The sequence below is a fragment of the Anoplophora glabripennis genome, unplaced genomic scaffold, assembly GCF_000390285.2.
Source record: "Anoplophora glabripennis isolate ALB-LARVAE unplaced genomic scaffold, Agla_2.0 scaffold508, whole genome shotgun sequence".
Lineage (NCBI taxonomy): Eukaryota > Metazoa > Arthropoda > Insecta > Coleoptera > Cerambycidae > Anoplophora > Anoplophora glabripennis.
Genome location: NW_019417487.1, coordinates 118,978 through 131,913, shown reverse-complemented (window position 1 = coordinate 131,913; position 12,936 = coordinate 118,978). Strand labels below are relative to the sequence as shown.

The following is a 12,936-nucleotide window of genomic DNA, read 5'->3' as shown; positions in this document are numbered from 1 at the left end:
ATTGTTTTAGATACTTGTTATTTTTTGAAAATACAATCTACCTAGAGAGCAATAGTGGTATTTTAACTAAAGATTATTTACCTATTTAATACCTGTGATAAGATAAAAAATCGTTTTAAAGAACGCCAAATAGGTATCACAAGGTATTAAGATATGTTTTTAAAATTGTTTCCTACTCCTACAATAATTTTGTAGTTATATGTACACTGACATTTTATCTCTCCATACAGGGTGATTCATATGATTGATATATAAGGATACCTACTCACTATGAAAATAAATATAAAAAATGGTAACAAGTATAAAGTTGGGTACCTAAATTATAAAAATATTTGCTAAACTACACGCGCTGTTAAACGACGCCTTTAGTTATTTTTTAACTGTCGTAGTTCACTAGACTCCATTTTTTTCTTTTTTAAATAACTATTATCAGAAACTTTTAGGTCTTGCATAATTAAGATTCTGCATCGACTGTCACAATAATAATAATTATTATTATTATTTTTTGTTATTATAACATTAGCTGTGACGTTAACATGACCTATGCAAAATTTATGTTTATGTTAAAATAATAAAATATTGATAATTTTTAAATGCACCTGCAAATGATACATCTCCGTAAAGAAAATAAAAAAGGTTATCCATAAATGTATATATTAATTAAATGTAGCATCCATATATAAAAATATTACCATAAAAAAAATGTAATAGCTCCAGAGTATGCAAAATTTATACACCTAATACCAGAAAACTTATTAGATTAGGGAAATGTATTAACTATATTCACCAAATTTTGTTAATGACAAAAGAATTATTAAAGTAATTAATAAATATATGAAAAAGTGAATATAAGAATACATTTAATTATATAGTTGACCGTAACCTGGGAGATGGCAGCACCTGCTTAGGAGCACAGAGGAATAATTGGTTGTGTTCCGAGCTGGTGTTTATGGGCGGGGGCATTTTTGTTCTTCCATCGTAGTCTGTTGCACTTGTGATTGCACCTGTCTTGGTGTATGTGTGGCCTTGAGTTGTGCATTTACTTAGACGGATAGAAAATTCGGTTTGTGCAAAGTCGTGAAATTCGTGTTAGGGCCGCCATAATCCAGTATACCGTGAGAGAAGGGCCGATGGATAAGCTGAAAATGTTTATAAATCGAGTAGACCGCAAGTGACAGACGAAGGAGGTGCCTGGAAGGTTGTAAACAAGAGACGAATCTCGAGCAGTCATGGCAAATTAGATTAGTCACATAATTAGGCTAAAAATAACGTAATGACCCAACCTGGTTCTGGTAGCGGCGGTTATTTGCTAGATCCAGAAATGCCAGAAGCCGAGTCGTCGGGAGTCCTGGAGCACGCCAAGCAGAAAAAGTTTTCTTCCGGATCCCTGGGCGGAGACGTGTCCAGGCCCAAGGTTGTCACAGTAAAACACCCTGAATCCAACAAACTCAAACCCACAGCTAAGAAGAACAAACAGCCCATCCAGGCTGACCTTGATGTATCCAAGGAATTCCTGAGATGCCGAGACGAGGGCTTAAAGCGTCTCGATTTGAGCAAGTCCAACATCACCTTACTGCCTCCGACAGTAAGGGATTTACACCACCTCTCGGAACTGTATTTGTATGGCAACAAATTGGTTTATCTGCCTGCGGAAATTGGTTGTCTTACCAGCCTCCAAACATTGGCTTTAAGCGAAAATTCACTCACTAGTTTACCTGATTCTTTGGAAAACTTACGTTCACTCAAAGTCTTAGATTTGAGACACAACAAACTGAACGATATCCCCGATGTAGTATATACATTAACCTCACTTACGACACTGTTTTTACGCTTCAACAGGATAAGGTACGTGGGGGAGGAAATCAGGTTCTTAACCTCTCTGACAATGCTCAGTTTAAGAGAGAATAAAATTAAAGAGTTACCTGCAGGAATAGGCCAGTTAATTAACCTGTTAACCTTTGACGTGTCTCATAACCACTTGGAGCACCTACCTGAGGAGATCGGGCAGTGTGTCAACCTGTCCACCCTAGATTTGCAGCATAACGAGTTACTGGACATCCCAGACTCCATCGGCCATCTCCAGCAACTCACCAGGTTAGGCTTGAGGTACAATAGGTTGACGCAGATTCCCACGTCTTTAAGTAACTGCAAGCACATGGATGAATTTAACGTTGAAGGTAATGCCATCTCACAGCTACCCGAGGGTTTGTTGTCCAGCTTAAGCGAACTGACAAGCATAACTTTATCGAGGAATTACTTCTCTGCATATCCTTCAGGTGGGCCGTCTCAATTCACAAACGTCGATTCCATCAATTTAGAACACAACCAAATAGACAAAATTCCATATGGCATTTTTTCTCGTGCGAAACATTTGACGAAATTAAACATGAAAGAGAACCAATTGACATCGCTACCACTAGATGTCGGCACTTGGACTAACATGGTAGAGCTGAACCTAGGCACCAACCAGCTTAGCAAGCTCCCTGACGATATCCAGTGCTTGCAGAGTCTCGAGGTATTAATACTGTCCAATAACTTGTTACGGAGAATCCCTCCCAGTATTGGGAATCTTCGCAAATTGCGGGTCTTGGACTTAGAGGAAAACCGCTTAGAGCAGCTACCGAATGAAGTCGGCTTCCTAAGAGAACTTCAGAGACTCATCGTCCAGTCCAACCAACTCACTAGTTTACCCCGGGCCATCGGCCACCTCACCAACCTGATATTTCTAAGCATAGGAGAGAACAATCTGTCGTACCTTCCCGAAGAGATCGGAACTTTGGAGAATTTGGAGTCGCTATACATAAACGACAATCCGACGTTGCACAATCTCCCGTTCGAGCTGGCGCTGTGCTCCAACCTCCAGATAATGAGCATCGAGAATTGCCCCCTGTCGCAGATCCCCGCAGAGATAGTTGCCGGAGGACCGTCGCTGGTGATCCAGTATCTGAAGATGCAGGGGCCGTACCGTGCCATGTGATGTTCTCGTATGTTCACGAAACACCCACCCCTTACTATTACCGGTTGAGTTTGGATGAAACTTTGTGATTTCTGTGGACTGTGAGTAGGTCTTTGTTTTTACAGTTAGTTTTTTTATTATCGCGATCTTTTAGGCTTTATTCTTAAAATAAAATTGGGCTACTCATCCGGGGCAACATAACCTAGAAAATACTCAGTTTAAAGTCTTCATTTCGCTTTCGAAACTGGTGGTATTAGTTTAGTTTGTATTTTGTAAGACGTAAATTTTTGTGAAATCACATTACAGCGATTTTTTCTCATAACTAGACTAGTTTGCAAATTCGGCTCAAATATTTCTTGATATTGCGTACTGTGTTGTTCAAGAGCGCTGCGTAGCCCTTTTTTACAGAGAATTGTAGAGGTAAATGTGTAATTTTGTCGCTGATTTTGCAGAAAACCTTGTGCATCTTAAATGTAGTGAAAAATCTATTCAGACTGAGATGCTTTTTAGTTTAACCACGTCAAGTTACAGGTATGAATATTTTAAAGGCTCTGTCGTCAACCCAAATATCTGCGACTTGACGGAGTTGGCACTCTGTGTAAAATGTTTTTTCAATGGCTGTGCAATAAATTTGTAACGAAAACGTTTTCTGCAAGGTTCGCCTTACTTTCTTCTGTTTGATAGTCTACTAGGTATATATGGATAATATTTTTACCTGTTGCTGTACGTCAGGCACATAGCTTTCAGGAAACACTTTAAATTTTTTCCCAGTTAGCATCTGCCAGGACTTGGACTGCTTTAAAATTAAAACGAACAATGCATCCAATTTAAACACTTATTTATTCTTTTTTAAATTAATTTGGTATGTGTCTTACTTATTATTAATCATTTTTGTCGTTGGGTTGGTAGCTGGAAATCTATTTTTAGTTGGTATTATTTTTTTGACTCGTTTACATGTTAGTAATTTTTTAAATTTCTGTTTTTCAAGCTGTGTGTCTGAATTTTAATGTATGTTTATAATAATTATTGATTTAATTGATTTTAAAATTTTTTACATGAAACTAACGCACAAAAACCAAAATCTTCCTCATTTTATTTAATAGAGAACAGTTAATGTAATTTCCGTGTACACCAAATTAAACAAACACACCCTAGTGTCTAAACTATGCAGAAAAAAAACTTGTCCTCACCTCATATACGTAGGTGTACGCAGGGATTGCACCGTATTGTCGAACGATAATTCTTTGATGATTTCTAGTCTCTTGCTCTCATATCATGTAAAATTGTATTATTCTTTTTGTAGCGTAGGTCTTTATTTCCATTTTACTAGCTGTTTAAGAACATTTTGCATTTGCTGGATGCACACATTTTTGGAATAGATACAATGAAAAGTTTACTTCTAATTTGACATCGATTTCGCTTAATACGAAATACTGCAATTCTAAAAAATGTACAAATTGTTGCGAAAATTAATGCAATAAAATACAACATGAAAAATAAACCGAATTTTTCCTGTGGACTATCGTGTTTTGTTTTCGAGATACAAGACATTAAAATTAATTTCATAGAATCAAATTTTAGCACTATATTCCATCCTTAGTGTACTGTCAAATCGATGGTCTTACTTTCAGAGTAATTAGTCTGAGGTCTTACTAGATCTAAAAACCTAACCTTAAAAATATGTCATAAAATGTCATTGGAAGAAACAGTAGCTAGTGACCTCAAGCAAATAGTAAAGCAGTAACATTGATGTATTTAGCCCCCTCAAAAACTTTTATACAAAATTTTCATGAAATCAGTATTTTTAGAGAAGATACGGTTAAAATTTTATTCTAAACGTTTTTGACGTCCTGTATCTCAAAAACAAAAGACGACAGGCTCATGGTCCATAAGAAAAAATTATTTTACTTTTGTGTTTTAAAGCCTCTAAATTTTTTGCACTCTACTTATTTATTTGTGACATTTTTTGTAAGTTTTTTTTTATTTTATTTGATTGTCTGATACACTGCAAGAAAATTAAGTTTTAAATCTGTATCTCCTTGCGCCAAAAGAAAGTCAAGGGGTTGCTTCTTTAAATACTAAGTTCATCAAACCAACTGATTGGCAGAAAGAGCTATTTATTTAAATTGCTATTTCTTTTCGGTGTGGTAGAAATACCCAATGAAATAAAAAAATTTAATTAGTCGTAATCTCTGTCTAAATTTCTCAACATCCAAGTGCCACAAGATCTCATAAAAGTCCCCTCCTGTGACCTAGCCGCATAACATGTTTTGGCATTATAATAATAAAAATATAAAAAGTAGGTATCTTAAATTATCTTCGCAAACAAAAGGAAAAATATTTACTTCAAATTACACCGGCTTTCCCCATTACTAATTAAACATTTCTTTTATCTCGAGTACTTCCTAGCAATTAGAATTTGTGTACTATTCCAAATCCAGCAGATACCCCAGTTAGACGTACAGGGTGTACCACGAAACCCGGTTCGCTACAAACAATTCATTGTCTCCTGCCGATAATATATCTTTCAAGTAAAAATTGACAGCTGTCGTACTCATTTCCTGGTGCACCCTAGGAATACGAAACGGCCCAACAAACTGATATTTATAACATTTCCGTGGCCATATTTTTAAGAGCATTGTTAAAATAGGAGGTATGTTATGGAATTGTTATTAAAAAATCGCTGTGCTATCAAGATTATATGTTAGATAATTATTGTTAACTTTAAGAGTATACTTTAAAAGATCTCATAAAGTTTGTTGTATAAAAAAAAGTGTTTATTTTAATTTTTTATATATTCGTGACAGTTCCATATACAATGCTGTTCGTTGTGGTAACGTCATTGTTGCAGGATTTACCTGTTAGTTTGCTAAAGTGCTAATAAAGTATTTTACTTCAAGGAATGGGCTATTATTTACGTTCTTGTCAATGAAACCAAAAAAATGTACAGTAAAATACAGATGTAGTGAAAAATGAAATGGTAGAATCGTTGTTCAATCTAATTTGATGACAATTAGAGGACTTTTTATTGTTCGTAGCTGTACTATGTTCCATACCGAAATTAATTTTTTTAACTGCAGCTTTTGACAAATATTGAAAAAATATTTTTACCTTCACCTAAATGAAGCTGTAACATTTTAAAGAGAGCTCGAATGGGAAAATTATAACAAAAAAAAACAACTATTCCACCATTTCACTTTCCAAGCATATCAGGGACACCCTGTACATCTGAAACATTGATTAATAAAAACTGATATTCACAATAAAAGTTTAGTGACCCTTGTTTTTTATATCAAACAACTGTTTTTATTTTTCATATCCACCAATTGGGTACGTGCTAGTTTTTCGTTGTTGCAACATCCAAAAAAAATGTTTAATTTCGATCATATATTGTTATCAAGAATTGTATTCGCTACCCAACAATTTCAAATAGTGCTAAAAAAATTTTTGCTTCAAAAACTGGACTATTATTACGCCTTTGTCAATAAAACCAAAATATCTACAAAAAATACAGGTGTACAGTTGGGAAAATGAAATAGAGGAATCATTGTTCGATTTTATATAACAGCAGCTATAATTAGGCATTACAGAAAGAAAAATTCAAGCCTTGTTAAAAAAAAATGTAAAAAATAGTTTACCAAGATATAAAAATGTTCAAAATGAATAGTGTTAAAAATATTTTTTTTCTTTTAGTTTCTCTAAAAATAAGAATAAAAAAAATTGATTTGTATATTATGGACACAAAAAATGTTTTTGAGCTAAAACATTGTTTAAGGGGGTTTAAAGAACGATAAAGTTCTAAATATTTTAGCTGTATTGGCCCTACTGCTTTTGCTAGGTTGCCAAATTTTTAGATTTATCGGATCAGTACTTTCCGAGATATGGATCATAGATATGGATAGTGGCAGTTCCTGGTGGGACACCTTGTACTCAGGACTGTTTGACAAAGGATCATAATCTGTTTAGGTTCGACACTTTATTATCCATATCAAAATTAATTTTGCTAACAGCAGTTTTTAAGAAATGTTGATAAAACATACCTACCCTCACCTAAGTGGCTGTAACATTTAAAGAAGGTTAATTTAAGTTATGAATATTTTTCTAAAACATGCTCCATAAAATTGACTATTCCACCATTTAATTTTTTCCAAGCATTTCAGGCCTTGTATATATTAATATGAATATTATTGATCTGTAGAAACTGGTATTTAGTACAAAAAGTTTACTGACCCCTATTTTTTACGTCACAATTCTAACATTAAAATTATGCTTCTATTTTTCATATAAACCAGTTAGACAGGTACTAGTTTTTCGTTTCTTTGAAAAATGAAAAAATGCTCGTTGCAACATCAAAAAATATAATAATTTCAAGCATATATTATTATACCAAGAATTCAATGTATTTGCTACTGAACAACTTCAAGTTCTTGAGATGTGAGGTCGTCAAGGTAAGTTCTTTTTTATTTGAACCATAAAACAATACAAATGGCGGTTTTTAATTTAAATTTGTCCTTATATCACCTCCAAGAAACAACTGATATATGTAATTTTCCCAATAACTTAATGCAACTGAATGCTTAGTCAGCATTTCCACAATTCTGAAATCTGTGATTTAAAATGGGGAAGGAGGGGAGAACTGTGTTTATAGCAACAAATACGGAAAATTAAGAAATGTTTTTCAAGATTATGTGCGCTGCGTCGTATATTGAATTGAACCCCCACTACAGGTATATATTAAGCTCCCAACTTGGATTAATCAGTTGCTAATTCTTCTTTAACCTGGGAAAACAGTGAATCTCAATCTACGAGAAGAAAAATATTTCAACATGATCGTAAGTAATCTCATAATTTATATTTATGTGCATTATTTTATTCTTTAATTGTGATTTTGTACCACGTACCTTTTGTATTTTTTAATAAACAATAGTTTTTTAATAATACCTACATAGTTTAGTTAAATATTTTTTGTTAAGTTTGCTCTTACCACAAAAATAATTTTTGTTTAAATTTCAAATTCAACTTTGTTTTTAAATATTCAATAATACATTTAGGAATGTTTTTACACTGTTAGAATTGGCATTTTCATAGAAACGTTATCAAAAAAAGTTGTTTAAATTGCAAACATTTTATTACATACCTACATTCCATATCACGAACTTTATTGAAATATTTACGCGGCGCGTATTCAGAAGTTAGTTACTGTTGTCCAATCGTTACAAATTAATTAACTCTTTTTATACAGGGTGTAACTACCACAATACGACACACGTTCATGCTTTTTGATTTTGTCAACAAACAAAAGAACAAGAGAACTGTCAATGTCAAAAAGATTTGTGCTATTTCAGATTTTTCGTAGATACATATAATTATAAAACGGTGATAGTCATATGAATTGTTAATCCCTTATTTCGACGCCGGTGGTTCTTTTTAGTTTATATTTTATTTGAAGGTTGAAGGTAGATACTGTGAAATATTTGTACCTACCTGCATCAGGTGTATATCTTCAATGATTCTTGAGTAATCCATCATAAACTCACCGTTTCCTTTGTTTTCATTTGTTTTAATAAAAGAAATCAGCTTTAAAGGTTTGTCGCAATGTCTTTGTCGTACCCTGTATACATTTTACTTATTTATGGGGTCTTTCAGGAGTGTAAATTAAGTAACTACATATTTACGAATGTCGAATGCCCATATTATTTTAAAATTTCTGTATATTTTAGAGTGCCAAACTAATAGTAATAGCGACGCTATCCTTGTGTGCAGTTGGATATATAAATGCAGCAGACGATGTGTTGCCTTCAGATCCAGCCCTGCTGGCGAGATACGTCATACACAAAGCAGGTATTGAAATATGTACATATTAACTTTTGTTCTTAGAAGAAGAATACATTAGTATTCCAAGTATTACAGTTACCAGCTGTGACCACTGTGGTGTTCCTAGAAATAGCGTAATTCCCATCAGTAGTATCTTTTGTTGCAAGTTTCAAAACATTTCCCGACCTTTTTCCGATAAGAAACCGCAATAATTAAACAAATCGGGGGAAATTTTATTACGAATACACTGACTTATGTGGGTAGGGTCTTGACCTATAACTTTTGTTTGTAAACAAAGGTGTACAGTACACATATTTTACAAAAACGATTTTTCTTAACTAATATTGTGGGATACAACTACCGGACCCGTATAGAATTAAATTAAATAAAATAAAAAGTTAATACTAAATTGAAAAAAGTTTGTTGCGCCTAATATGATAATAGTATCTACAAATTAATACTTAGTGTTTTCTGCCATTACCTACGTACGTACATACAAAGCAATATGTTGATGTCAATCATGAATTAAGTCGAACTAACCAAAATAAAGTAGATTTGGGAAGAAATTGTTGAAATTAGATACGCTTTGTTCAGCTTCAATGAATTTTATAGATGATTCACGATTTTTATTTAAAAACTGTTTTCAAAACAAAATTAAATAAAAAAAATCATTTCGCTATTGCCAGTGCCAACATTGCATTGAATTTATAAGCTACGATGTCATAAACATAGCGTAGCTTATAAAAGAGTGTCAAAATCGTGAAACTTAATCAAGTGAATTGTTTTCTGAAAAAAAGAATTATTATATTATATTAAATAGAAGGCTATTAAAAAAAATTATATTATAATATACCTACATATAATTTTCTTCCAAAAAACAAAAAAATAATAGTCCGAAATTTCCTGTTTTACACAAAATTCCTTCATGTCATCTAAATTTCCCTATTTTCTTAGTTTCACCACATGTTTCACGAACTTGGAATATTGTCCCTAGAACAAGGGAAAAAACCCAAAACCTGACATCACTCATGAGTAACAAGATATGACGCACTTTGTAGGTTATTATTTTATTTTAAATATATTGAACTAATTTAAATATATTTAAAAAAATCTAAAAATAATCTTATCAAATGTAGTTTGATACCAGAAAAACTTTAGGTAGGTATCCAAAAGTTATCTAATTACATAAACAAGATGATATTGCGGGAAAAAGCTACTCTATGCTATATTTCACCCACACGAGTTTTCTTCTTAAAACTAATAAAGACACCATTACTGAACATTAAAAAAGAACTTTGCTATTTAAAACAGAACACTCTACAGGGTGTGAGAAGTTTGATTGACATTCCTTCAACATGATATAGAGCAATCATACATGAACAAAAAAGTTGTATGTTATAGGGGCGTTATAAGATTAACAGTTTTCAAAATATTGGCGAGTATTAATATTGGGGAGTTTCATCACAACGTGACAACAGCGCTTAACCTGGTGATGCACATCACATGTACACGCGGCAGATTTGTTCTACGGAAAAAATGTAAACAGCTATTTTGTGAAACATTTAGTAAATTTCAAGACAATTGTTTTCCAGTTTTTAAATAAATAAAATAAAATGTAGTAACGATTTTGTAGTACGAAGATAGTGTTGTGCTTAAATTTTACCTCGAATTTTAGTAATTATGAATCTCTTAAAACAGAAACTTATGTACTTGAAGTACCCAAAGATACACGTCCTCCAAATAATCATACGTACTAAAAATAATTCAGGTACTTACAGAAAAGCAAAATTCAGTAATTTTTAAACGCACAAATACAAAACAAACTGCAACATATGCTCAAAATGTCCACCACCATTTTCAATGCACGCACACGACACCTTCGAATCCAATTTTCGCGCTCTCGCTGGAAAACAGCTCAATAAAACGAAGTAGTGGTACGCAAAAACACTCCGACACGGTCCAATTCCAGATACCTACTGAATTGCGTATTGCTGGACAACTTAGTACCTCGTGTTATCCGTTGCCCCGTTGTCACATTGCTCCATATGAATTTTATCGAATTTTAAATTTATTACAACGCTAATTACTTTTTCGAATTAAGCATAATAAGTCCGAAATAGTGAAAAACATTGTATTTTATGGTATTCTATGCTCGCAGTTATGTCAAAATTCCTTAATTAATCGACACATCATTACATCAAGTTGGAAACTTTGATATTTTTTTTCTCGGAAATGGTTGAGTTTAGGACCCATGTCATATATGGCTTTTTTGTTTATTTTATTGTATTCTACCGTTTGTTAAAATTAAGGCAATGAAACTTCTAACACCCTGTATATACTTTCGGAAATTCAGTTTATTTGTCATATTAAAAAGAAAATATATCGTATCTATTTTTTAATATTCCTTCCTTTCGCAGAATGGGTGTCACTGGCAACCATCTCGTCTCTAAAAGGCTACACTGGATATCCATACGTGAGCTTGAAATCAACCAGTGATGGGCCTAAAGGCAAACCTTCGGGTATAGCTTACCTCTACCTGACCGATTGGGAAACTACAAGTAAAGACCTCGAGGTAAGTCCTTTTTGCAAAATATATGAAGAAATAATTTATTATTATACTATATGATTGGTTTGTTAGGTACCTAAATTTTTTTAATTTTCAAAATTGCATAGATTGTTCAGTGCTTTTGTGCATTTATTTAAAATTATTTTTATTATTATTATATCTTGTTCTTTTTATCTTTTTTATTTTATTTTACAAATATTCAATATTTTATTCGTGTTTCTAATTCTGTAACATTTAGATAAAGACCAGAACGAAATAAAAGGGATTTTTTCCGCTTTTTAAGAACTGTTTTTCTTACAACTGCGAAAACAGTTGAAAATTGTACAGATATACGTTGATACGAAGCTTTATTTTCTAAAAATATTTGACAGAAAGACGACAGAGTCACCATAATGGCGTCGCTTGCCCAAACTGATTATTGCAAGAAGAAAAACATCGACCAGCAGAACCCCATCTGTCCCAAGGTGTTCATCATTGGCAAAATCGTCAAGGTAGGTATTTTTTACCCTTCCTCGCAGGGCAGTTTTTGATATGCTATCGTTTCAGTTGGAAAAATCAACGCCAGAGTATGTTTTCGGCAGAAATGCGTTGCTGGAAAAGCACCCCGAGATGAAGAGCTGGCCAGAAGGTACGGGTTTTTCATGTACTAATTTTAATAATATTTGCGATCATTTATCGATTTTGACAGGATTTTATAAAATAATTATGGCATTTATGATCTTCAACGATGTACGTGATGTTGAATAGTTCATTAAGTTAATATACTTTGCAGATCATGGATTCTACGTAGCAAAGGTAGACCCTATTCTGATAAGGCTCCTTGGGCACCACGGACCAGTGAAAGAGATCTCAAAGGACGCTTACTTGAGCGCTGACGTCACTAGTTTGATTTAAATATTCAGTGACAAATAAAATACACTATTTAAGTATACGTTTGTTATAATCGCGTTTTTATCTATGTTTAAATATATTAAATATACATTTTTATAATCAAAGTTCCTAAATTGTAAGAAATAAGTACGTAAACAGATAAATAAATTATGAAAAATTATATGTGTAATTCTACTTTTTTCAATTTTTTTTGTTAAACTATAGAACCTAAAGAAAAACTAACTTGTCGAAATATGTATGTTTGAATGTTATTATTTATTTTGAAAATTTTTTTTTTGTAATTTTCTATGGAGGAAAATTTTTGGTTGAAAATTTTGTCTGAAATCTGAAAAAATCCTCAGATTAATTCGAGAGCGCTAAATTCAATTCCAAAATTTACTTTTTACCCTACAATGGCATTTACGCATAACGTAGATCAGGTATGCAGTGTTGCCGTTATTACACATATTTCTTAAATTCTAAGTTTTTATTGAAACTGGAAGACGAAAATAAAATATGTATAAACATCCTTTTAGACGATAGGTACATCAAAGAAAATTGAAATATCTTTATAAAAATGTTCATAACCTTTACCCATTGGTTTTTACCACTTTATCAACTTACATTCATTTGGAATACGCTTTTAACAAATCTTACAGAGAAGGAAAATTAAATAATTGAAAAAAAATGAAAATGTAGCAGAAGTCCTGCTTACATTTCAATTATTTCT

The 12,936-nt window shown here is 32.8% G+C and overlaps 2 protein-coding genes across 2 annotated transcripts; both read left to right on the top strand.

The window, feature by feature from the left end:
* The first annotated feature begins 968 nt into the window (after window positions 1-968).
* LOC108911812 (leucine-rich repeat protein soc-2 homolog) lies at window positions 969-5,855 on the top strand. Its single transcript, XM_018716846.2, has one exon. The coding sequence runs from the start codon at window positions 1,274-1,276 to the stop codon at window positions 2,975-2,977; it is 1,704 nt and encodes a 567-aa protein (XP_018572362.1). The 5' UTR covers window positions 969-1,273; the 3' UTR covers window positions 2,978-5,855.
* Window positions 5,856-7,678: 1,823 nt separating this feature from the next.
* LOC108911800 (protein CREG1-like) lies at window positions 7,679-12,387 on the top strand. The gene is made up of 6 exons (XM_018716823.1): window positions 7,679-7,788; window positions 8,677-8,797; window positions 11,188-11,342; window positions 11,708-11,827; window positions 11,883-11,964; window positions 12,109-12,387. Exons 1-6 carry the CDS (start codon window positions 7,783-7,785, stop codon window positions 12,228-12,230), a joined length of 606 nt encoding a protein of 201 aa, XP_018572339.1. The 5' UTR covers window positions 7,679-7,782; the 3' UTR covers window positions 12,231-12,387.
* Window positions 12,388-12,936: the final 549 nt, after the last annotated feature.

Bases quoted from the DNA above. Each gene is read 5' to 3' on its own strand.
- LOC108911812 (XM_018716846.2), top strand. From the start codon at position 1,274: ATGACCCAACCTGGTTCTGGTAGCGGCGGTTATTTGCTAGATCCAGAA.
- LOC108911800 (XM_018716823.1), top strand. The intron at 8,798-11,187 runs GTATTGAAATAT...TTCCTTTCGCAG, and splicing joins ATACGTCATACACAAAGCAG to AATGGGTGTCACTGGCAACC. The intron at 11,343-11,707 runs GTAAGTCCTTTT...AATATTTGACAG, and splicing joins CTACAAGTAAAGACCTCGAG to AAAGACGACAGAGTCACCAT.